Below are 25,842 nucleotides of genomic sequence, written 5' to 3' on the forward strand. Positions count from 1 at the left end.
GCCTTCCTCACCCAGGCCCCAGCAGTACTGGCCCTGGGTGGCACCTCCGTTGAGTTTGTGGGCGAGACAGGTGATGTTGCCAACCTTGAACCTGAAGGACTTCTAGGAACCAGGGGACTGAGGACAAAATTTTCAGCGTCTTTCAAGTATTTCCCTTCACACATTTCTGTACTTTTCATTGAATTTTAGTTTAAAAGAGGAAATAGACACCTCTAAGCAGGTTAGAAGACACTGTATTGAAATCATTGCCTTATGTCACAAAGTTGAACATTTGTCCCTTGCTGGATTCGTGCTTTATATAAATGCTTGTGAATTACGGGGTCATAGCCGAATTGGGGGCTACGTAGTGACTCCTTGGCTTTTGTGGCTTATAGTCTTACTGGAAGCCTCTTTGGGTGGTTTTTGAGCCTGTAATTCATGGTTGTACATTCTGCATTTTTCCCAAGACCACTGCTGGAATCCTGCATTCACTGTATAATGAATATTTTATTTTTAGCTGTGGGTCACTTCTTTTTTTTTTTTTTTTTGTCTTTTTCATTTTTTATCGGTACCAGGGATCGAACTCACGACTGCCTACTTGCAAGGCAGGCGCTTATGCCGCTGAGCTAAATCCCCAGCCCCTTTTCTTTGGTTTTTTTTTTTTTTTTTGTGGGTCACTTCTTATTGAGGGAGGCTATGAGGAGTTGGATAATGAACTATTTTTGACATAAATAATATACATAAATATTTTTGACAAATAATAAGCATTAAAGAAAGTGGTAATATCCAAAGAATAAGCAAGAGAGAGCACCATTCAGCTGCAGAGAAGGTATATGTGTCTCCCACAGCTCGGTATTTTAAACTGTGTAATATTTCAGCCATTTGGTTCTATCAGTAACGTAGAAAGATTCAAGTATAACCCACGCATGTTTACTTTCTGTCCCTAATTCTTGGGTTCATTTGATTAAGTGAGAACCTCTTAGGCCCAAGAAAACACTTTGGGTTTACTAGCAAACCCCAAAATATTGGTGACTAAGTAACAAAGGCAATATTTACAAACGTTTATTGTGTGGGTACCTTCTCAGCTATTGTTGCCTTTGCTGAGTTTTTGCTAAGGAAATATATAAACTTTTAAACCTAGTATTGAAGAACTGGTACCCCAAATCTGCCTTAGAAACTCATAGCTCTAGCTGGACACGGGGCCCACACTTGCAATCCCAGCTGCTTTGGAGGTTAGGGCAGTAGGGTCACAAGTTGGAGCCCAGCCTGGGTAAGTTAGTGACCTCCTGTCTTTAAAAAAAAAGCAAAGCTCCCACAAATATCTATCTCTTGGGTTCAATCTCTAGTACTCAAAAAACAAATTCATATCCGTTTGGAGATTGACTCTTAAAATATTGCCAAAGTTTCCCGTAGGGTACTGGTCAGCTATCTGGCCCCACAGACTGTAAACACCACTAAGCTTATCATTCACATCAGCCTTGTAACAGCTGCCACTATAGTGGGGTTTTCTAACAAAACTCTTCAAGAGCAGAGTATTTGCCAGGGCCCTACATACTCTCATGTAGTGAAGCGAACCCAGGAATTAGGGACAGAATGTCAGCACGCTTGGGGCCACTTCCTTATTAATGGGACCCAATAACTGAGATATAAATAAAATACAACGGGGCTTATCATCCAGCGTATTAACATCACGGACCACTTCTTGGACATCCATTAAATGCCGTACAGTGTGAGGAGCTCACACCTTCTTTCTGGAGACCCGAGCTGCAGGGAAACGGGTGGCTGGGGTCGCGACCCTGGTGGAGCGCCAGAGCGCGGACGGCGGGCCCAGGGGCGCAGCGCGGTGGGTCGGGCCCACGTTAGTCCCGGCGGGAGGGACGCGCAGCTCGCGCAGTCCGAGTGCCCCTGCGTCCTTTCTGCAAAGTTCGCTCCTGACACTCACGCCCGGATCGCAACCCTAGCGCGGGTGCCAGAGCCCGGACGCAGGCTGGGGTGGCGGGGGCGTGGCCGCCGGCGCGGATAACGGGCTGCGGGCGGCTCTGCCCGGCGGCTACAGGCGGGGCACTTTTTTTTCTCCTAGTTAAACTTTGGCCACGTGAACCGCCCCTCATTCACTTTTGAACCAATCGCGGAGCGCGGACGGATCCCGAGAGGGGCCACAGCTCGCCGCCGGCGGGGCCGCTTCATAACGCGCTGTGCGTGACGTGAGGGGCTCCTGTTGCAATGGCGAGCTAAGCCGGAGGATGTGCAGCTGCAGCGGCGGCGCCGGCCACGAAGACGAGGGGGGCGGGCGCAGCGCGAGCCGAGCCGAGCCATCCGGGGAGACGCGAGCAGGGCCGGACGGGCGCCCGGGCTCGGCTGCCAGTGCCGTCGTCGTCGGCTGGCCCCGCGTCCCCGCGCGCGAGCAGGAGCAGCCGCGGCCGCCGCCTCGCGCTCCAGCTGCCGCCGGCGCGCGCCGGGCATGGTCCCCTCTTAAAGGCGCAGGCCTCGGCGGCGGGGGCGGGCGTTCGGAACAAAGCGCCGGCGCGGGGCCTGCGGACGGCTCGGGGGCCGCCATGGGCGCGGCGGGCCCGCGGCGGCCGCGGCGCTGCCCGGGCCGGGCCTCGCGGCGCTAGGACGGGCTGAGGCGCGGAGCCTGCGGCGGCCCGGCGGGCGAGGGGCGCGGGGATGGCCGCGCGCGGCCGGCGCGCCTGGCTCAGCGTGCTGCTCGGGCTCGTGCTTGGCTTCGTGCTGGCCTCGCGCCTCGTCCTGCCCCGCGCCTCCGAGCTGAAGCGAGCGGGCCCGCGGCGCCGCGCCGGCCTGGAGGGATGCCGGTCGGCACAGGCGCCTCCCCAGGCCGGCGGGGCGCGCGGGGACGCGCGGGGGGCGCAGCCGTGGCCGCACGGCGCGGGCCCGGATGGCGGCCAGCGCGACGGGAACTTTATCTTCGTGGGAGTCATGACCGCCCAGAAGTACCTGCAGACCCGCGCCGTGGCCGCCTACAGGTGAGCCCCTCGGTGGACACCGCCTCCGGCTTCAGCATCCTGCATGCGGGCGGGCAGCCCAGCCGGTTCCCCCGGGCTCCCGTGCCAGCTGGCTTCCCACACCCACGCTCCCGGGCTGCCTCTGCGATCCGGGTGCCCTCGGGCGATGCCGCGCCTTGGTAGCCGGAGTAAGAGGCGGGATGGTGAGGGCAACACTGTGGAGCGCTGGCTGAGCAAATGGACGGGGACCAGGTGGCGCCTCTGGGTGTGCCTCTCACCCTGGCCCTGCGCAGGGTGAGTTTTCCCTAGCCATGACAGCTTTCCCTTTTGTTAAAAGGTCCTCCCTGAACGAGGCTGCCTGATATGTTGGTGGGAAAGCTCACAGCACAGTACTGTACCTGTGATAGTGGGTGCAGTGAGGTTATAATTTGATTCTCTGAAATGCACACCTTTGCCTTCACAAAGCTGGAGCCCCCTGGATTAACCTGCGAGGTAGAGCCGTTCCGTGGCATACGTTTCACCGTTAGAAGGACTGTATTTCTGTAAATGAAAGAGTTTCTGTAACTGCCCACTGTGCAGTTAACCACACCAGTCTGTTGAAGGAAGACAGGGCCTTGGGGGCAGGCGGTTCCCGTGGTCCATTCAGTGGGAGACTGCCTTCTGGTGTTCGTTAGCTCAGTTAAAGTGATATATGAAGTGTTATCCAGTCACTGGGCTCTAGTTGGCGAAGTGAGTCATAAACGAAGCCGAAGCCGCAGTCATGTTCAGGATTAACAAAGGGATTAGCCAAAGGAATCTTAGATGGTTTTGGAGGGGCAGACTTGGTTGGAGTCAGATTTGTATTGGGGTACGATCCTTTTAAAGTGAGAGGGATGTAGACTCAGTAAAGCGACTCGGTGGAAACTTTAGATATGTGAAGTTCAGAAACTCTTACTGTATGGATAAAATTTGGAGTCCAGCCAGAAGCAAACCAGTGTCGGGGATGATTTCAAAGCGTGCGTGTTCTGGGAGTGAACTTTTAAAGCAGTCAGTGCCAAGCAGGGATTTGCTAGGTTTTTTTTGTTGTTGTTGTTCTTAGTGTATAAGCAATACCGTAGGGCTTCAACTTTTTTATAAGGAGGGAAAAAATAAAACAATTTCAAAACAGGTTAGTTGGACAGTTACAATAATTAATACGTTGAGTGTTGTCTTTGTAGTAATTATTCAGAGTGCAAGATACAGCATGATGTATTGTCCCAGCCATGTTAGCACAAATGTTTCTTTTCAATGAACTGAAAGAAACTGTGTATCTATCTTGTGTATAGATATATTTTTTTCTTTTTCCCTTTCTTCCTTTCCTCTTTCCCCAATCACCGGTATGTCTTTCCTTTTGAACAGTTTCTTTCCAATTCACAATATCTGTTGTACATTTTGGATCTTAATTACTCTTTCAGTTTCTCACACTAGTGAGACAATACTATGTTTACACATATGGGTTTGATTTATTTCACTTACGAGTATGGTGTCAAGTTGCGTTCATTGACCTATAAAAGTCTACAGTTTATCATTCTTTATGGCTGTGTAGTACTCTGACATAAAAAGACCACATATTATCCATTCCTTGGTTAATGGGCATTTAGGGTGTTTACTAGTTTTAGCTATTACAAAGATACTCAGAATGGCAATAGTTGGGTCAAATGGGACCTCTAGTCCTGGGGTTTTTTTAGGGACTCTTCACCCAGATTTCTGTAGTGGTGGCACCAGTCTACACTCCTGCCAACAGTGGAGAAAAATTCCTTTTTCCCTACAACCCCTCCAGCATTTGTTACTGGTTGATTTCTTGATCCTGGCCATTCTTTCTGGTGTGAGATGAAATCTCAGTGTTGTTTTAACTTGCATCTCCCGGATGACCAATGACATTAAACATTATTTCATATATTTATTTGCCATTTGCTTTTCTTTATCTGAGAAGTAGGTATTCATCTCAGATGTTCATTTTTAGACTGGGGCTTTGAATTTGGGGAGTCTGATTTTTTTCAGTCCTTTATATGTTCTAGAGATAAGTCTTTTGTCTGAGGGACAACTGGCTGTAGTTATTTCCCCACTCCATGGGTTGTCTTTTTACTCTGCTAGTGATTTATTTTGTTGTGCAAAAGCTTTTTTAATAAGGTGAGATCTCATTTGTTGATTCCCTTGCAGTCTGGGCTTCGTTCATGAAGTCTGTGCTTACACTTGTGTCTTGGAGATTTCTACCGATTTTCCAGTAAATTTAGTGTTTTTATAGTGTTTCAGCCTTTAAGGGTCATATTGGCCTAAATTTTCAGGCACTAGATATTGTAAGGGCAGAGGTATATACAGTTATCTGCTTCCTTAGAGGAAGTAAAGTTTTGTTTTGTTTTGTTTTGGTACCAGGGATTGAACTCATGACCTTGTGTTTGCCAGGCAGGCGCTAATGCCGTTGAGCCCAGAGGAAGTAAAGATTAAGAAAAAAGATTAAGAAGTAGTGGAGAAGAGCTGCCCTTGGAATAGCTTGACCCCCCCCCCCCCACTTCCTCCATGTGTCTCTGAGGTTTGTGCTTAAGGCCAGAGCCTGCCTTCTGCCACCAACAGTCCTGAGCTGCTGAAAAGCTGAGAATGTAGTTATAGACTAATGCAGTGATCCGGGAGCCTACAGGTGGAGGTTTTTCATGACTTCCCTGGGATTTTACACTTTTTGTGCACATTAGAAATGGAAGATGAGCCTGCTAAATTGTTTATGGTTTGGCAAATAAATCCACATCACTGCAGTTTGGTGACAGGCCATATGAAATCACAGCTCTGGGAACAATTACCCAAGTAGTTTGTTTGAACAGCAGACTGTGTGACTCTTTATCCCTGGCCCTCAACAAATGCATTTTCATACTTACAGTTACTGTATACAAATCAGCAGGGGTCTCTCACACCAGGAATACTCAGAAAACGTAATGCAAATAGACTACTACTATTGTACACTGGGCAGTGGTTACCCAAAGTCCATGCTTGATGCTTTGACTTCTGGCCTCCTTTCTCATCTCCTGCTGCCTCTCTTCTCAGAGGGCAGGGGAATCGTCAAGCCTTTATCTGATTGTTTATTTATTTATTTTCAGGCAACTGGGGAGAGTGGAAGCATAGCTTTCCTTCCGGCCGGCCGGGGCTCTTCTGTGGGATACCCCTGTCCTCCTGAGAGCGCAGGACCCTTCCAGGATGTGCCGTGTCCCTTGCATTCATTTCTTCAGCTTCCTCAGAGCCGTTTTATCTTTCTGATTTAAAACAGTCCAGAAGCCTACAGCCTGAGGGTGGCCTTATCCTTGCAGAGTAGGGCCCTTCCTCTAAGCCTACCTCCCTGTGCTTAAATTGGCTGTGGAGAGGACAGAAGATGATTTCAGCCTGGAGGAACTGTTAGGGAAGGCCTCGTTGGGAGGGAGGGTCTGGGGTGTAGTTTAGGGTAACAGTTTTGCTCCACTTTGCAGCCTGGGCCAGAAGCCCACACTGAGCTCTGAAGTTGGAAATTCTATGCACAGTTCCATATGGAAAGTAGGCTTTGGTCTTGAGTCTTCCAGCACAAGGGAGCCTTAGTTTGGAGTTGAATGTGACCAGTATTAAATTTCTCCTATAAAGAAAATTAAATTTTTATCTGAAGAGAAAACTCTCCTTTTGTTTTTACACAAAACTACGGTTTCATTTGTGGAAGAATGAGATAAAATCACTTTCAGTATAAGGATGTTACGGTATAAGATAATATGAAAACGTCAGAATTCAGGACTAGTCATTAGCAAACCCTTCTGGCCAGGGGCTGTCTGAGATCCAGAAGGTAGCTAGAAAGGTAGCCCTTGAGAAATCCAAGAAAATATGCCTGTTCACATTAAAATTGTTGCATTTTAGTGATAGGACAGCGCAACCTTTTATTTTAAAGAGAAAAAAATAAAATTTCAAAACAAGATTACAAGAGGGTAACAATGGTTAACACATTGCTTGTTATCTTTAAATTACTCATAGTACAAGATAATAGGCATTTAATTGTCCAGACAGTGCTAGCACAAACCTTTCTTTTCAGTGAACTAAGATAAATTAGTAGTAAAACTGTCTTATATGCATTATGTATTTTTGTTTTTCCCTTCCTTTTCTCTATTTCCCCATCCTAGTTTCTCTTTCCTTTTGAAGCTTCTTCCCAGTTTATGATATCTGTTGTACTCTTTGGATCTTATTTACTCTTTAAGTTTCTCACGCTAGTGAGACAGTATGATGTCTGGTTTATTTCACTTACATGTATGGTCTCAAGTTGCATTCACTTATCAAGTCTCCAATCTGTTCCTTCTTTATGACTGAGTAGTACTCTGTTACATATAAAGACCTCATCTTTTTTATCCATTCCTCAGTTGATGGGCATTTAGGTTGTTTCCAAGATCTGAGTATTACAAATTACGCTGGTATAAACATGAGTGCACATATATCACTGTGGTATGATATATCACTTCCTCTGGGAAGATACCAGAAGGGAAATAGCTGGGTCAAATAGGACCTCTAGTCCTAGTGTTTTAAAAGAATCCCCACCCTGATTTCCGCAGTAGCTGTACGAGTCTACATTCCTACCAACGGTGGGGAAAGGTTCCTTTTTTCACATAGCCCCACCAGCATTTGTTATTGGTTGATTTTTTTGATGATAGCCATTTTTTCTGGCGTGAGATGAAATCTCAGTGTTGTTTTAATTTGCATCTCTCGAATGACCAATGATGAAGATTTTTTCATATATTTAGTTGCTGTTTGAATTTCTTCATCTGAGAGGGGTATTTTCATCTCAGGTGCCCATTTTTGGATTGGGTCTTTAAATTTGAGAGGTCTGATTTTTTTTGAGTTCTTTGTATGTTCTCCATGGTAGTCCTTTGTTGGAGGAACAGCTGGCAGACATTTTTCCTGTGGTGTGGGTTGTGTCTTCACTCTGTCGGTAATTCCTCTTGCTGTGCAAAAGCTTTTTAAAAAGATGAGATCTCAATTTTTGATTCTTTATGATAGTTCCTGTGCAATTGGGGTATTGGTTTTTTTTGGTACTGGAGATTGAACTCATGACCTTGTACTTGCCAGGCAGGTGCTTACCCTGCTGAGTTAAATCCCTGGCCCTGAAATTGGGGTTTTATTCATAAAGTCTTTGCCTATACCAGTGTCTGCAGGAGTTTTGCCTATTCTATCTTCCAGCAGTTTAATGTTTCTATTTTGATATTTAGATCTTTGATCCTTTCTGATTTTAGCTTAGTGCATGGTGAAAGATATGGGTCCAATTTTAATCTTGGGCACGTGCAGAGCCAGTTTTTCCAGCACCATTTATTAGAGGCTATCTCTCTTGCAGTGAATATGCGTTGCATCTTTGTCAAGTATTAGGTGGCCGAGTGTGTGGAGTTGTTTCTTCATCTTCTAATTTAGAGCAGCCCAATCTTTATGTACTTTTATCTTCTAGACTTGCCATGTGTTAAAATTGGGACAGGGTCCACCAAAAGATGGCAGAGCTGTGAAAGCTAATAGCAGACGAAAAACAACTTGGAAAAAGCAGGCAAGAAACAAAAAACTCAAAGTGTAGCAGATCGTAAACCATCCAAACCAACTTGTGTGGGCCTTGAGTAGACACACAGCGGTTGGGTTTAGAAGAGCGATCCCGATTCCTGAAAACCTTCATGTGTGCTTGGGAGTCATCCCTTTATAAAGCAGATACATTCAGAGCCCTGTGGGCCAGACCCTGAGTCTTGGGGACCCAGCATTACAGATAAGAGGGACAGACAAGTGCCCAGCTAGTGCTGGGCACAGTGTGGTCATAAGGAACCAGTTGTGTGAACACCCTTGATCAGCAGCAAGGCAGAGGGAAGAGCTGTGCACCCCAAGGCAGGAGCCAGCTTGGAGAGGGACACCAAGAAGGCCAGTGAAAAGAAGGAGCTAGTGCCTGGCTGTTGCTAGGGGGTTTTAGTCTAAGTGAATGTAAAAGCCCCTAAGGTTGAGGGTGATAGCTGTGTAGAGCTGATGCTGGTATTTTAGCAGAAGAGTAGCTTGATGTGATTTGTGGGTAGATTTTTAAAGGCAACATTTTTCGTGATTCTAGAAAGGGTAGATCATTGGAAACTCACCTTTTCCCTCCAAAAATACGTTGTCTGGGCGCTGAGTGTTGAGTAAGCTTTCATTTCCCTACCATTTTAAAATGCCATCCCCACCATACTCAGAACTCTAAACTATGTCTTTGGACTTCTACTTGTTCCATTGATCTTTCCCTTTGTTCTTCTGCCAGTACCATCCTTTGAAGTTATTGGGAGTTGAATAACATTTTAATATTCTGTGGACAAGGTCCCCTTTGTCATCTGTTTCAAACATTTCTTGGCCGCACTTACCTGTACTTGCTGGAAGAGTTTTGTGCGACTTCGATTTCTTAAAGCCACCATTTTGATAAAAAGAACATGCACACATTTAGCTTTTTAGTATGTTTTAATCTCCAGAACACTGAGCTGTCCAATGCCTCTTTCTGTCTTACCTTTTACCTCCCCAGGGTCTTCCTCTACTTCCTGAGAAGGCAGGCCTGGTTGGTTTCCCTTTTTTTGTTCAGGAGTTGATAAAGATTAGTATCTGTGGGAGACTGGGAAAAAAGGGTGAGAAACACTAGCTGAGATACAACTCTTATTTCGGGGCACTGTTGGATCAGCCAGGGACAGAGCTCTTGCTGATGTGTTGAATGAAGGCAGCCCATTCCTTTACCAGCCTTAATCAGCTCCTCCCTTTCTATCTCAGAGTCCATTTCCTCCTTGAGCTAAGGAAAGCATGTTTATCTTGAAATAGTTCAGGCCAGTACTGTTTTAAGTGAAGTTCACTTTGGCACATTTATGTGGAAGGCTTTCACATGTGAAATCCAAACAACCAATCCATATAAGTGAACTTCTGAGCATAATCTTCAGGTTACAGATTACTTACAGAAAACCAGAGAAAAGTGTGGTCCTGGAAGCGAGTTTATTTTTATGTAATACAGTTCAGGATTTGGTGTCCTCCAGCAGTCTATTCCAGGGCTAGACTGGGTCATCAGTGGGGATTATACATAGTGCTGTTCTCATTACATTGGCAGTTTGACTTTTCCCTGTCCATGAATTAAGCTGCTAGCTACTTGAAAGACACTTATTAATACTGGGCTTCAGTCCTAAGGTTTAATGCTTGGAAAGGAACAAAATGATAGTGCAAATGGGAGAGGCCTGTACTCAGCAGATGAATGGGATCAAGTGTGGTTTCACTCACACTCCCGTCCTTTTTTCCCTGCTGAGTTTTGAAGGATGAGTAGGAGTTTTTGAGACAGAGCAGGTTTACTGAACGGTGAAGTAGCAGGCAGTAGTGAATGGGTGGGGTGAGAAAGGGCATCGTTTGGGCTGAGCTGTTGCGTGAGCTTTGGTCGTGGAGTGGCAGGAGGGGACACACAGGCCAGGCTGAGGGAAGACATCTGTGCGCCAGGTTTGGGAGTTTGGGTTTTGGGTTATAGGTGTCTAGAGCTGATGGTGTATTTTAGCAGAAGAGTAGCATGACGTGGTTTGTGTTTCAGAAGATCACTTGGCCGCTGTACTATTAGAGGGTGGCTGGATTAGGGCCCCAGGGCAAATGGGTACCTGTTGAGAGATGCTTTGGCAGTATTTATCAAACACTTGGAAATGCGTCTCTGCTCAGTGCTAGCAGTTGCTCTGGAAGTCTTCTGAAGGAATTTAAAAATGTGCTAAAAAATGGGGCCAGGGATATAGCCTAGTGGCACCGCGCCTGCCTGGCAAGCACGGTGTCCTGAGTTCAATTCCTGGTGCAAAAAAGTGTGCTAAAAATGTGTGTATGAAATAGATAATTCAGATTTCTCCGTGTCCTTCATTAGCGGGAGCAGATCACGACTGATAGTCTGTCTCTAACATTAAGGAGCTGTGGAGGTTGGGGTGTAGCTCAGGGGCGGCGACTTGCCCAGCGCGTGCAGAGCCCAGGGTTCAGTCTCCTGCACTGAAAACAGAAAGTACGGCTGAAGTATTTTTCTTGAAATGAAGATATTCAAAGTTATTTGAGATTAAGTTGTGAAATAATGTGACAAGTATGAGGGCTTTTGTTTAAAATCAAACAAAATAAATATACATCATGCTGCTGAATGGTTTTTTTCAAATCTCCTTAGCACCTTTTTATTCTAGTTTTTCTACAGTGAACAGCTATGTTTTAATAAAGCTGTTTCAGGGTCACACCCACCCTCCCCCCGGCCCCACCCACCACAGCTCTTGGGAAGGACTTTAGGTAGGTTTTGATTGCCTGCAGTCAGAGGCATGGCTACCACTAGGCGGAGCTGACCAGTTGGCCTCTTGGTGCCAGGATCTCAAGTTGAGGGGCTGTAACAGTGGTGGCAAAGTATGGTGGCGTGCTCCGGTGGGGTCTTTGTGTTCTTGAAAGCGCTAAAGGGTTCAGTGCACTGGACTATGGCCCTGGTCACTCTTGTCTCCCTAAGTTGTCGTAATTACTCGTGTCCTGCAGTGTAGGTTCACCGTGGTTTTGTGGTTATTGTATGTTTTCTTCAGCTGTCATAACTGCCTGCTTCTGAGTGATGCTTGGGAGAAGCAGGGGACAGCATTAACTGGCTGCCTTCCCACCGGCACTCGGCTTCACTTGTCAAGTAGTGATAGCCACAGCATTTGTTCTGGTCACAGATATGATTGTCTATAGATTGTTAAGAGTAAGAGGCATTCCACTCTGAGCGGAAGCAAACCCTGAAGATTATTAAAAAGGTAGCTAGTAATGCTGTGAAAGCGTGGTTTGTAAGTTGATCATAGGACGGGGGACATAGCTCAGTGGCACAAGTGCCTGTCTGGTAAATGCAAGGTCCTGAGTTTGATTCCTGGTTCCAAAAAAAAAAAAGTTGATGATGGGTACAAAGGCTGACTGTGTATTGAGCCTTGCTGTGTATGTTTCTGATGTCCACAAGCAAGCGGGCGAGGTTTTGAGTAGGAAACAGATTCACAGGAAGGTTTTGGAAGGTAACACTCAGTTAAATCTTGTGGTTTAGAGCTCAGTCCCATCCTGCACAGGGGAGTGCCTATTGGCAGGCTTGGTCTGTTTGAAAAGCCAGGTACACAAAGGGCGGGCAGAAGGACTGAAGTGTGTGTAAGACCGCCCTCGACTCCTTCCTCAGCCTCATCGAGCGTTATGGGTGGCAGCGCCCCTGAAAAGGCAGTGTGAGATAACCCAGGAGCCCAGCGTGTGGGATGAAAAGCCGGGAGGCCGGCGGGGAGGCGCAGAGTCAGGTCCTTCGCCTCGTGCCTTCCAGGGACCTTGGGCAGGTTACTGACTTGGCCCCAGCCTGTCTGCTGTGGACCCCGATATGTCACACGCTGCAGAGTGGCTCTGGTGTGCTCTGTACACACTCTTCATCAGGTGACTGTGGCTGCCGCGAGCAGGTGAACTTCAGGGAGCACTTTAGTACCAGGAGACGCCAGTCTGCAAAGACCAGAGTTGGTTCAGGTGCTTTTATTGTGTGCATTAAACATTACTTTTTTCTCAAATTTAGATTTGGCTCATGAATGTTTTTTGTTCTTTTGTGACTGTGCTGAGGATTACATCTGCAGCATTGGGCATGCTGGACAGGTGCTGTACCATCGAGCTGTATCCTCCAGCCCAGAAAATTAGATTTATTTGGAACTAACTAGGAACCCAGATTCAAGCAGGCCTGACAGTGTGCTCCCTGTATTTTATTCCTTAGAGTTATTTGCATGGGTATACGCTTTTAAGAGTTCAGCAGCAATATACAAATGAAACAGTTCAGAATTACAAGCTTTAAAAGGAGATCAGAATTTGCCTTCTTTCATTTACACTCTGAGTTTTAATTCTTAAGTTTCAAAAAGAATGTATTTGTGGATGACTGTTCGTATTGTTTTGTTGTGAACCTAGATTCAAAGGGCAGGTTAGTCTTAGCTCTTAAACCCTAGAAATGCCTTCTGAGCCTGTTCCAGGACACTGTGAGGTGGAAGTGTAATCCACACTGCCAACACCCTAATTAAGACGGAAAATGCTCTTTAATGCTAGCGTTCCCTTTAAGTCTTATTTTTTTGGATCAGCACTGAAGAGTATAATTTGACTTACCTCCTGTTATATTTCCCCGCATATTCCAGGAAGGATTTGAGATTAGTCGTGTCTTAAGGGCAGTGTGAGTCAGTTAAAGACTTGAAAGAGGAAGCCACATACCTGGAAACCATAGGCTCAGAAAGACCAAACCGTAAGTACATCTGATTCAGAGCTGCTGATACAGAGGCAGAGGACAGAGAGCGTAGACCAGGTAATGCCAGCCAGCTCCTGTTGGTGGGGTGTGCCTTCCACCCCGAAAAGGCCTGCATCAGGCAGCCGACAGGCTCGCCAGGCCCGAGGCTGATCTGCCTGCCAGCGGATGACGGCACCTCCATGCTCTTTTTTGGGGAAGATGAACTAAGACTGGTGCTGCCTCAAACCGTGTTCCTACAGAATGCTGCGGTGGCCTGCTTTCTCACGGTGGGCTGGGAGAACTCTGCCCGGCCTAAGTGTCTGAAGGAGTCCTTCAGTTTAATGCGTGTAACTTCTGGAAACTACCTGGAAGAGTGACTGTGGACCCAGCACCACCACCTGTAGGGCCCTCTGGGGGCACCAAGTCTCCCCGCTTGAACTCACTCTAGGTGGGTGGGCGTCCCCTGCGAGTACTCCTCTGACTGACCCCGGGTTTGCCCTGGCATAGCCCTGGGGGGCAGGCCCTGCCATGACTTGGCCTTGGTTTTGCTCTGGGTTTTCTGTCCTTGTTTTTCTCAGGCCTCATTTCTTTGCTCATGTCCTTTGACCTCCCTTTCTTGCTCGTCTTACGTGCTTGCTGGTTGTCTTTCAGTCCTTGCGGTACCAAGGAAGAGGACAGCTGCTTCTGCTTCCCAGGGTCTCTTGGTTCAGCAGAGGACACCCGTGTTCTCCCCTTAGCTTTGGATCTAGCTTCTGAGGTGGGGTTATGCTTCACCTTTTCCAGAAGGCTCGGGAAGACACATCTCAGGTGGTTTTACTGGGAGTCCTTTCAAATTGAGCCCTCTGACCGGCAGATAAATATATATAAAATGGGGGTTTGAGGAAACTTAGAGAAAATCTCCCCATTTTTTTTAATGATAAAGATTAGTATAACAGAGTGAAACTTCAAATAAAGAACTGTGTTATATTTCATTTTTCCTTCAGTTTTTGCCAGTAAGAGATGTTTTTGTTATAAAAGCAAAACTTTCTGTTGTCAAATATTTTGATTTCTTTGTGTGCTTACTAGCTCAAAACTTTTCCCCCAGGTAAATTTTTCTCAAATTCTCTCTCTCTACACACACACATACACACACCAGAAAATTTAGAGAATGTAGGAAACATACATAAAAATCCTTCTGATTCTTCATGCAGAAATAACCATGATGAGTGCTTTGGGGTAATTTTATTTTTGTGTGTCTACCATTGTTCTTTTAGTAAGCCATGTCACAAACATATACTGTTACTTTTCAAACTTACCAGAGATTATGACTGATTATGGTATCAAATGTCGCAGTACAGTGATTGTGCTATCAAGTTTGACACAGAAATGGATTTTATGTAGATTTTCTCAAAATGACACTGACTAGAAATGGAGGCTACAGTACCAATGGAGGCTGACACAGCATAGGCTCTCCTTGGCTAAGCCAGGGTCAGCCTAGCTGCATTACACAGCATGCTTTAAACTTTGTACAGGGATGGATAGTGTTTAGGAATCTGGAGGGATGGAAGATTTACTTGGCACCCTTAGATTTCAGTGGCCTTATCTGGGCCTTAGAAAGACTTGGGTATCAGTCCGCTGAAAATCGAGCTTCCTGGCAAGGGCCTCTGCGGGGCTGTTGTTTCCGTTCAGAGCTCTGGTAACATGTGTTGATGGCCAAGCTGACATTTGCTTATGAAAATTATGGAACTTGACCTGTTTGTATCACAGAAGGAGAGCCAGCCTGCTTGTTCAGCAACATTTCCTTAAGGTTTTTGCAATTATTCACGTGCCCTTAGGCCTGCTCCCCCTGGATGGCGAATTAAACGTTATGGTCCAGCAGTGGTTCACTTTGTGGAGCGCTGCTTAAGCTAAAGTTACCCTGATAAAGCTAAAGGTCATAATTTCTTAAGATTGGAGGGCGTACAAAGACTTCATGTTGGGAGAGTTGCCTCAAACCACCAGGCATTTAGAACAGAAAAGGACATGTGGTTTTTCCCTGGGTTACCAAAAAAAGAACAGATAATAATTAGGTGGAGTTACTGTGCAACTGCAGAAAAGCTTTGAAGGATGGATTTTAGGTTACATTGTCTGTTTTTAAAATTAATTACTTTCTCTTCTTGGACAAATTACGCCGTTCGAGGTCACAGTTGAGGCACTGACTGCATCCGTGATAGTCCTGGCTCTAGTGCCTCCAGTTCAGTTTGTTCTGGGTGCATGGGAAGTAAGGGTCCAGGGGAAGTGGATTTTGATCCTTGGTCTAGAGTGAAAGAAGTTCAAGCCTCAGTCTGATATGAGAGTCTGGTGTTTTAAGTAAAAACGCTTATAAATGTAGTTGTTATGGATTAGGAACTGGTGGTCAGCGCCAGCTGGATTACATCAGCATGGCACTGAGCGAAGATGCTCCACCTGAGGACAGTTGCCAGCATAAATAGAAGGAGAAGGAGTTTGTTAAGGTGTTGAGGCATTATTGCGTTGAGGCATTGTGAGTTCTCCTATAAGTTGCTGTTTGAGCCGTTGGTTCTCCTGGAGAACTCTGGTCCTCATATCGAGCACTGCTTCCTGGCTCTGGAGGGGAAGATGTGTGCCTCTTGGTCTCCAGGCTGAACTCTTCAGGCTGGCTTCCTGGCACGTACCTGACTGTGCTTGTCCTTGGAGGAGCTCGGGGCCTCCGTGTCGCTGAGGATGGCTGTGGTGCCTTTCAGGACAGCCCTGGACTTGTTGTGAGTGTGACTTCTCAGCCCCAGTGTGGAACCCTCATCTCACCAGCACAGCTCCTTCACCCGCTGGCATGGACTTTCTGGCTTCCACCGCTGACCTTTGGGCCTTCCTGGCACGGATCCGTAAAAGAGACTGGCGTGAGTCCTTCTTGTGGGCTCTGGGCCTGCAGTTGGACTCATGGGAGGCATTGTCATGAGCTCTGGGTTTTCATCTGGACTCATGTGGGACATTGCTGTGGATTTAGGCCCTTGACCAAATAATCCATGTCTTTGGTGTTGCGGATAGATTTCCTGCATTGTCTTGTGTTAACGCCCGGTGACCATTATAAAAATAATATTATAAACTCCACATCCTGATTCTAATTGTTCTCCATACAACCCCTGACTACAATAGTAGTCTTTTTAGATTTGTACCATAAAACATTCTGTTCAAGGCTGATAATAACGCAGAATTCTAATACATTAAGTACTTATCTTGAGGTTTGGGTTTTTAGCCAGAAATGAGAGAAGCATTTTTCATAATACTTTCACTCCAGTGTGCCGTCTTGAAACTGACTGTTCCATGTTTTGCCACACTTTCCTGTTTCCTCCTTTTTTTTCTTTCATTACCTTACTTTATTTGCAAATTCCTGTCTCCCCCAATAAAGTCATACTGGCATAGTGGCGCTTTAACTTTCAGGGACCATAGTTGTCCTCTAGCTAAGACAGGTATCAATTTTTCACTCATTCATTTACTTACTTTGAGACTGGCTCTCTTTGTGTAGCCGAGGCTGGCTTCAAACTCACTGCGATCCTGCTGCCTCAGCTTCTCAGGTGCTGGGATTACTGGCAGGCACCACCACACTTGGTGGCAGATACACTGTTGTTGCCTCCAGTTTACAGATGAGAAAACCCAGGCAAAGAATAACGTAGCCAAGGTAGGCAGGATGCTCACCCTAGTGATCTGATTCCGGAATCTGTGCCCTGTAGATGACTGCTTTTTTAATAGCTTGTTCCGCTGGAGGTGGAGATTCGCTTTTGTGTTTTCTTGGCTCCTGGGGTTGACCACTTTAGGCACTCACGTAACTTGATTTATTTTCAAAATCACATTTGGTTCACTCACATGGTGTGTATTAATAAGTCACTTTTATTTATGATACTTGTTAAAGTCAGTCATAAGATAATATAGACTGCCTAGAATTAAGTTTTAGAAGTACCACAAATAACGTTACATTTCAACTCCAGCAAGCTGCGTTCCCGTGACTTAGTGTTCTGTTGTTGTGCTTCGAGTGTGTCTGTTTTGTACAGGTAGGAGTTGTAGGAAGTGTGACTGTGGCTGATGGGAAGTGAGGAGAAGTCGTTTAGAAATGATTTCTGTGTTTTTGCACACACACACATGACATCTTTAAGTCACCCACTGTATTCAGTCCACACGTTTGTTGACGTTTATTAGTGAAATCATTTACATTTTCAAAGAATTATTGTGACCACTAATAAACCAAGCCATCCCTGTGTAAGGAAGTGGAATCAGGGATGGGCCTTGCAAGTCAGGTCAGCGTTATTGCTGATTCCAGAGTTGGAGTGGGCCGGGGAACCGTTGCCATGTGTAGATTGCCACACATTCTGGTCATTCACATTTGTAAAAGGCTTGTCCTTTTATAAATAGATTTGCTTCTCTTTTGCCTCATTCCTACTCTAGTGAGTGTAGGAGCATTCCTTTGTAAAAATGAAACAGTGTTTGATGTAGTGTAGGTAATACCATAGCATTCCATGTATGCCAGATTTGTGCTTGGTTCTTTGTTAAACACTTAAGTGGTGTAGAATGTTTAATTTTAACACCTTAGGCATTACAGGAAAACAATACCTCCAGCGATTTGTCCATTCTTAAAGATAGACTTCTTTTGTTTTATCTCCAAATCCACTTTATTTCAAGGATAAAAATTTTTTTAAAAAGAAAAGAAAAAAACTACAACAGAATTTTTAAACATGCCAGTCGGGGCAGCAGTGGTACATACCTTGCAGGTTGTTATCTCCAAATCGTTCACTCAGAGCACAAGACAGCTGCGTTCAGTTGTCCGAGCCTTCTCCCTGCACTCGGAGGGGTCGGTGTGGAGATGCACTTCCTTAGCAGCTCTGACACTAGGGTGCGTTTTGCAGGCGCTGTCACAGTGAGACGATGGTCAGCAGTGGTTTTCTTGTCTGTTGGTGGCCGAGGCAGTGGCACACCTTACGATTGGCACCCTAGTTTTGAGGGCGAGCAGTGTACAGTTAACCCTTGGCCTTTTGAGAGGCATGTCTGATGGAACGTTAAATCTCTTTAGATTTTTCCTCTGAATGAGAAAACTTTGAAGCCATTTTTGTATTTCTTATTTTTTGTTAGAAAGAGAAAGAAAGCCAGTCATTTGGTTTCCAAGTGCTTCATGGTAAATTATTTCTTAAATTACAAAAGTAATATGTTTCAGAATTGCAGTTTTGCATTATGAAAAAAATTCTGGAAACAAAAGGTAGTAATGGTTGCTCACAATGTGAGTTACTTAGTGCCACAAGCAACAAGTGGTAAATTTGATGTATATCGCATCATAAATGTTTCTCAAATTAATGTGATTAATTTGTAAAAATTTCCCCTTGATCTGCAGTTGCACAAAGAGAGTCCCCTACTCCCCTGGGCCCTCCCTCAGGGCCCTCAGTCTGCTGTCTTTTCTTTCTTTTTTAATTTTTTTTTAAAAAAAATTTATTTAAAGAAATACAATACAAAACAGAAAATGGGTAGAAATAATACATACTTTCAAAGAAAAAATAAACAGTAATCACTAGTTGATGTTAACATATTGTCCTCTTATAAATAATTGCTCAAGATACAAAAGTGGAACATATAGATGGGAATTCAAACAGGGAGACTGCAAACAGTTCTGTTGAACTATCTAATAAAATCTTAGTAATATGGCTATCAGTCCTATACACTTAAACATACACACATTTATCCAAATCTTCATTAATGTTGGGATTAAACAAACCAAAGCAGACTAAAATCACTCTGAACAAAGAATAATAGTATTGCTGGATTTCACATCATGACACTCCGGAATCAGTTTAGGGTCCTCTAGGACCCAAAGGCACTACAGTGCCTTTTTTTCCTTCAAAGTATTGTTCGTTTCATCATGTGTCATAAGATCAGTTCTTGTAAACTGTTTATAGGTTTTATGCAAGTATGAGTCTTAACATGTATTTCTATACTTTCTATATTACAGGGAGAAACAGAACAAAGCAAGACAGGACAAAACATATTCCTATAGACACATAAAACTAAAAAGACATATAACAGTACAAGGAGTTGTACCATGGTTACTGAGTTGTCCCTTGTTATCAGCAATAGAATTGGCTATATCATCAGATAAAATATAATTGCATATATCAGTACATAACAGTATTAATAGAAATACAACTTTGTGGATAGGGTAGAACTACAAAAACAGGTAGTAATCAAACCAGAATGGGTATCATAGTGAATCATTGTCATTTTCAGTATAATTGTCTGTACTCTCTGACTTGATACTATCAACCTTAACAATTTTGAATAAAATCTGTCAATAACAAACAGCAATCAAGCAAATCAGATTTAACTAAGATCAGTCATGATATAACATGTCATGATATAAGAGTATAAGTTATACAGGGATCCAGATTAAGTTAATAGGAAATTAAAGATGATTGCTGTGCTGTATCCTGATATTTTTGGGATAGCTGTCTGTGCTCTCAGATCTAGTGCTTGTATACAAACTGGGATGGAATAATTTCTATCTAAGCAGAGTGGTGCGAGTAATATGGGTTTTAATTCCTGATACACTATTAGCAATATCTTCTGCTGTCTTTTTTTTAAAGACTTTTCCTCCCCTTTCACTCCCCCAGGTTGTACTGTGCATTTTTGGGTCTCCCCAACACCCTTGGTTTTATATTGGAAGGGCAACCTGTTATTTACCTAAGTGTTTCTGAACTTTCTCACTCCTGGATTGATCTCTAGTTCTATTTCTTTACCTATTAAAGCCTGTCTTTCCAGCCTATCCATAAATACTGGTCCAATTGCCCCTTTTACTCTCTGGTTCCCTATCATAAAGAGTTCTGTTTTCTCATACTTGATTTTCAGTCCCTATAACCTTCTTCAGGTTAATTATATTTCCTATTAAGAGCATCTCGGACCCTACCTCTTGATCCACTCTGCCTACGATTCTTTTTTTTCCCCTTAATTTAGTGTTTCTAGGCCATCTGTATTAGAAATTATATCCAACCATCTCTGCCTCATTTCTGTTATGCTCTTTTTCCATTATTAGTTGTCTGTTTGTCTTCTTCATTTTGCTTTTGCACCATTCATTGTGGCCTCTCAGCCACAGTTCCTGGAATCCTGGTGCTTTTCTCTCTCTTTAGAATGTCCTGCAGTATTCTCTGTAGAGTTGGATTGGTGGCTGCAAATTCCCCCAGTTCCTCTTTATCTTGGAAGCATCTTGTTTCTCCATTAATTTCTAGGGACAATTTTTCAGGTACATCAATCTGGGCTGGAGGTTATTTTCTTTCAGGGCTTGGAATACTTCATGCTCTTCTCAATTTGATGGTTGTGCAGAGAAGTCTGCCATAATTCTAATGGGCTTTCCCTTGTAAGTAATCTGTTTCTTGTCTCTGACAGCCTCTAATATTCTGTTCTTATGTTGGATTTCTGGGATCTTGATTATTATATGCCTGGGTGTAGTTCTGTTTTGGTTGTAGGCTGTATGCCTCATACATCTGAATATCTTTTTCTTTTCCTAGGTTTGGGAAGTTCTCCTTGATTATTTCTGTGAATAGCCTTTGTAGTTCCTTTGTTTGTACCCTGCTTCTTCACGTTCTTTATTCCTAAGTTATAGATCCTCTTGTCGTCTTCTAGCCTTTGTATTATTACTGCTTGTTTCTTGGTTATTTTAAAGAAATTTTTCTTTTCATGATCCCACATTGCAAACCTGTCCTCCAGTTTGAATAACCTATCCTTAGTTTCTTTCAAGCAGTTTTGCCAGTTTTCAATGGTGTTTAATTTCCTAGGAATCTCTTTGAACCTACTTCATGTATTCTATGTTTTCTTTATATTCTTCATCAAATCTTTCTGTCCTTCTTATGTGCTCCTCCATTCTTCTATCTGTGTCTTCTTGAGAAGTGCTTACCATTTCTTTTATTAATCTAATGATATCTTGCTTTACTTGGTTAAATACTTTACTTTTGAACTCGTCTATGAGGTCCTGAAGATGTCGCTTTGTGTCCACTGGTGCTGTGTCTGATACTGCATGTTTGCCATCCTCAATCTCCTTTGCATTTACCTTAAAAATATGGAATGCTTCACGAATTTGCATGCCATCCTTGCACAGGGGCCATGTTAATCTTCTCTGTATCGCTCCAATGTTAGTATATATGCTGCCAAAACAAGCACAGTCTTACTGTCTTTTCAGGCAGTTTCTTGAATCTTCCTATTAATGATACGTACATGCTTATGTTACACTGATATCAAGCCACTTTTCACTGTGTAAACTCAGTTTTAACAGTTAATCAAAATCAAACTTACTGAGGAGAACATCATTTGGAAAATACTTTTTAAAAAATTTTTCTTAAGATTGAGTGCAGAGTTCAGATCTGCCAGTGTCAGATTTCAGAGCATTTTGGATTTTTAGATAAAGGATGCTTTGCTTATAAAGTCTGTGTATATATTCCAAAATTCAAAAAAATCAAAATTTCAAATGCTTCTGGTCCCAGGCATTTTGGATAAGGGATACTTGGTCTGTATTTTATTTACTTTCCATCATATATTTTTTTTGGAAAGTAGTCTGTGTAAATAAATTACTATAGCTTAAAACTGCTTCAGTCCTACTACTCATAGCATGAAGTGTAAGGAAAAAGACAACACAATAACCTTAATTTAGTTGTTCCAAGAAGGATGCTTTGTTTCCTTCTGATTGCTCTTTAGTCTTTCCTCTTTCCATGAGCACACAGCTGTCTTGTAAACTCTGGGCTGCTTCTGGAGTTTCTTAACTGGTCTTCCTGCCTCTGCTCAGGCTCCTTCAACCTTGTGCTGCACCCTGGACATTTCAGAACATGTACCCCTGCATCTCATCTCTTCTTCTGTGCTTGCTGTGGAGGCATCTGTAGCGTAAAGGCCTACAATTTCCACTGGAATGTGGCGGACCTTTCAGAGTCCTTCCGACGCCCCATGTGACAACCCCTACCCCTAGTACTCCTCATTCTGGGTCTGCCTGTCATGCTTGGTATACATTCTGTCTCAGGGACACATTTGTATTCTTTCTCTCTCTCTGTTTTTCTCTACTGTATTTGTCCTGTCTGCAGTTTTATTGTATATACATTTGGCTTAGCAGCATGCGTCTTAGTCAGTAATACTAACTTTATTAACTTTAAAGCTATTTGTCCAGCACATTAAATATTCAGCATGAACTTTGATGGTTTAAAACTACATAAATTGGAAGTTTTAGATCTAGCTTACAAGTCTACTTTTGCATTTAGTTTTAGTACCTCACATGGAAGAGTTGTAGACCTCGTGCTGCTTAGTTTTAGTCATTAGATTCATGTGTTGTCTCCCTATTCTTATTCATGTTGTTGGCTGCAGTGAGTCAGGGAGGCATTCTCCATTCTGCAGGTCTCCTGCCTGCCATGCTGTTTTCTCCCAGCAGGTGTGTCAGTTCAGGATGATATGCCTGTCCTGGTAAATGCCTGTCTCCTTTGCTGTTAGCTCTGTGAGTCAAAATGGTTTTTGCTCACCTTTCATCCTTCTTGCTTAGCATATACTTGGCAGCTGTTGAGCATTCAGAGAATTTGTTGAGTGAACAGTTTGTTTGTTTTATAGAGCTGCATTCTTAGTAGGATGATAGCATGTTACAGATATTTCATCTTCCTCATGCCCTGGCAGTTCATTTTTCAGCCATAACTAGAACTGTGTGACATGGAACTATTTTTAACACTTTACCCTTCGTTTTTGCTGGGGCTTTTTTAAAAATGAATTTGGACTTTGTAGTATTGTACCTGGTAACCTGGTCTTCCAGGAAGCAGGCTGCCCACATAGGTAAAGCCATTGTATGCGTTGATTCAAAATGAGCAGATGTGTGAATTTTTGCAAATGAAAATTGGGACAGACTGTTCTCTAATTGATACTTATTTTAATTCCAGAACGTGGTCCAAGACAATTCCTGGGAGAGTTGAGTTCTTCTCTAGTGAGGGTTCAGATACATCTCTACCAATTCCGATAGTGCCACTGCGGGGCGTGGACGACTCGTACCCGCCCCAGAAGAAGTCTTTTATGATGCTCAAGTACATGCATGACCACTACTTGGACAAGTATGAATGGTTTATGAGAGCAGACGACGATGTTTACATCAAGGGAGATCGGCTGGAGAGCTTCCTGAGGAGTTTGAATAGCAGCGAGGCCCTCTTTCTTGGGCAAACAGGACTGGGCACTACAGAAGAAATGGGGAAACTGGCCCTTGAGCCCGGTGAGAACTTCTGCATGGGGGGGCCTGGTGTGATCATGAGCCGGGAGGTGCTCCGGAGAATGGTCCCGCACATTGGCAAGTGTCTCCGGGAGATGTACACCACCCACGAGGATGTGGAGGTGGGAAGATGTGTCCGGAGATTTGCGGGTGTGCAGTGTGTCTGGTCGTACGAGGTAAGAGCACAGTTCTTTATTTGGGAAAACACTATTAATTTTGTCATCAATTCTCAGGCATAGGAAACTATTGATAATACCTTTTTCCAGGATTAAAGTTGGTGCAGTCCTTAGATGTAGTTAGCCTTCATTGTTTTTTTAATTTGAATTCACTCTGTCATCTTTCCTCTTGGGTTTTAGAGCATTTCTTCCATGCTTTTGTCCTGTTCTTCAGTTAATAAATAATGACAGTTGGGCTTAACTGAAAACCTTTGGTTTGCTGACATAGTGACATTTTCAAGATTATCCAGAAAAATCATCTTATCTGATTTCTGCTGACTTTGAGGATGTAATTCTTTTTTTATTCCTAATGTAATTTTGTTTAAAAATTTATTAGTACATATTTGCCATACATAGTACTCCCACTCAGCTTAGGAAATTTGAAACTGTATACGTATATGTCTTAAATCTTTTTTTCCCATGCTCCTCCTCTCCCTTCAACCTTCTTCCCTCTCCGCATTTACAGAACCTTTTGTTTCCCTTCCACTCTTTGTTTTCTTTTAAATCCCTTTTGCCTTCTTTGCTTTCCTCTTCCCCCTTCCTCCTTCCTCGATTCCCTGTCCATTTGAGCACGTCTGCTTCCCAGTATGTCACCCATTTTATTCCTTGTTTACCCTTAAGATTTCTCAACAAGAGACAGTATGATATTTAAACTTGTGTATCTTATTTATTTCACTTAAAATTATAGTCTCAAGGTGCATCCATTTACCTACAAATGATTCAAATTTATTTTCTTTGTAGCAGAGTAGTACTTTACTGAATATAAATATCACATTTTTTTTATCCATTCATCTGTTGATGGGCATATGGGCTGTTTGCAAGGTTTAGCTATTTAAAAATGTGCTGCTGTAAACAGGTATATCGTACATATATATCACTGTGCCATGATGCTTTTAACTCTTTCCAGAAGATGCCTATAAGGGGACTAACTGGGTCAAATGGAACCTCTACTGTTAGTTTTTTGAAGAATCTGCATACTGATTTCCATAGTGCTTGTACTAATTTACACTCTCACCAACAATGGAGAAGGGTTCCTTTTCCCCCCATAGCCTCACCAGCATTTGTTACTGGTTGATTTTTTTTTTTTTTTTGGATAGCTCTTCTTTCTGGAGTGAGGTGGAATCTCAGTGTTAATTTGCCTTTCTGGAATAACAGTGATATTGAGTATTTTTTTCATATATTTATATGCTGTTTGTACTTCTTCATCTGAGAAATATTTATTCATTTCAGATACCCATTTTTGGATTGGGCTTTTAAATTTGGAGGGTCTGATTTTTTTTTTTTTTGAGATTTTTATATATCCTGGATGTTAGTCCTTTGTCTGAGGAGTAGCTGGTAGAATTTTTCCCATTCTGTGGATTGTCTCTTCAGTCTGTTAGTGTGTTAGTGGTTTCTTTTGCTGTGTGGAAGCTTTTTAATTTGGTGTGACCCTGTTGTCAATTTTTTGTAATATTTCCTGGGTTATTGGGGATTTGTGCATAAAGATTTTGCCAACACCTATTTCTTCTAGAGTTTTACCTGTTCTGTCTTCCAGCAGATTAAACGTTTCTGTTTTTATATTTAGATCTTTGATTTTATTTTAGTGCATGGTAAGCGATATGGGTCTAAGTTCAATTTTCCACATGTGGAAAGTAAGTTTTCCCAGCACTGTATCTTTCTTCCAATGAATGTATTCGGCCGTTTTATCAAATATAAGGTAGCTGAGTGTTCTTTTGGAGTTGTTTCTGCATCTTCTATTCTGTTCCTCTGATCTTGGATCTGTTTTTTTTTTCCCCCAGTACCATGCTGTTTTTATCATGGTAACTTCAAGTATCTATAGATGCAGTTCTAAGGGTGCAGAATGTTTTCCTATCCATGGTATCCCAAAGATCTGACTGCTTTCATTTGATCATCATGACTTACACAGATTAGAAATTTACATGCTATGAGTTTATAAAATGATTAATGATGTGAAAGTGGCTTTGCATTTATCTTGAGTCTTGTGGACAGGGGGTGTGGCTCAGTGGCAGAACATGTACTTAGCATGTGCGAAGCCTTTGGTTTAATCTGTAGCACCAAAAATAAATGAGTAAATACTATGGACTTTGACCTTCTGGAGAGTTATAATAATCTGTAATTTACAGCACAGTGGTTCCTTTCAGTCCAGGTAGTAGGCAGTTTCTGAGTTATCTTGACACACACATGAAGCCTTTTAAAGGAAAGAAGCCTTTTAAAGGAAATTACTTGTAGCCATTTGTCTTTAAAAGT

General features: G+C 43.5%; 1 protein-coding gene and 1 non-coding gene across 2 annotated transcripts in view; one reads left to right on the forward strand and one right to left on the reverse strand.

The window, feature by feature from the left end:
* Nucleotides 1-2,614: 2,614 nt before the first annotated feature.
* The window catches only part of Chsy1 (chondroitin sulfate synthase 1), a 69,414-nt gene continuing 46,186 nt past the window's right edge, over nucleotides 2,615-25,842 (forward strand). The window contains exons 1-2 of the mRNA XM_003475524.4: nucleotides 2,615-2,963; nucleotides 23,061-23,556. Of these exons, the coding sequence (XP_003475572.3) occupies nucleotides 2,647-2,963; nucleotides 23,061-23,556 (813 nt within the window). The 5' untranslated portion in view covers nucleotides 2,615-2,646. The remainder of the gene's footprint in view (nucleotides 2,964-23,060; nucleotides 23,557-25,842) is intronic.
* Nucleotides 21,212-21,318, reverse strand: LOC111758529 (U6 spliceosomal RNA). Its single transcript, XR_002792707.1, has one exon. It is a non-coding gene; the product is annotated as a U6 spliceosomal RNA (small nuclear RNA).

This window comes from Cavia porcellus, unplaced genomic scaffold (assembly GCF_034190915.1).
Source record: "Cavia porcellus strain 051 isolate PalLab524CR breed Dunkin Hartley unplaced genomic scaffold, mCavPor4.1 scaffold_6, whole genome shotgun sequence".
Lineage (NCBI taxonomy): Eukaryota > Metazoa > Chordata > Mammalia > Rodentia > Caviidae > Cavia > Cavia porcellus.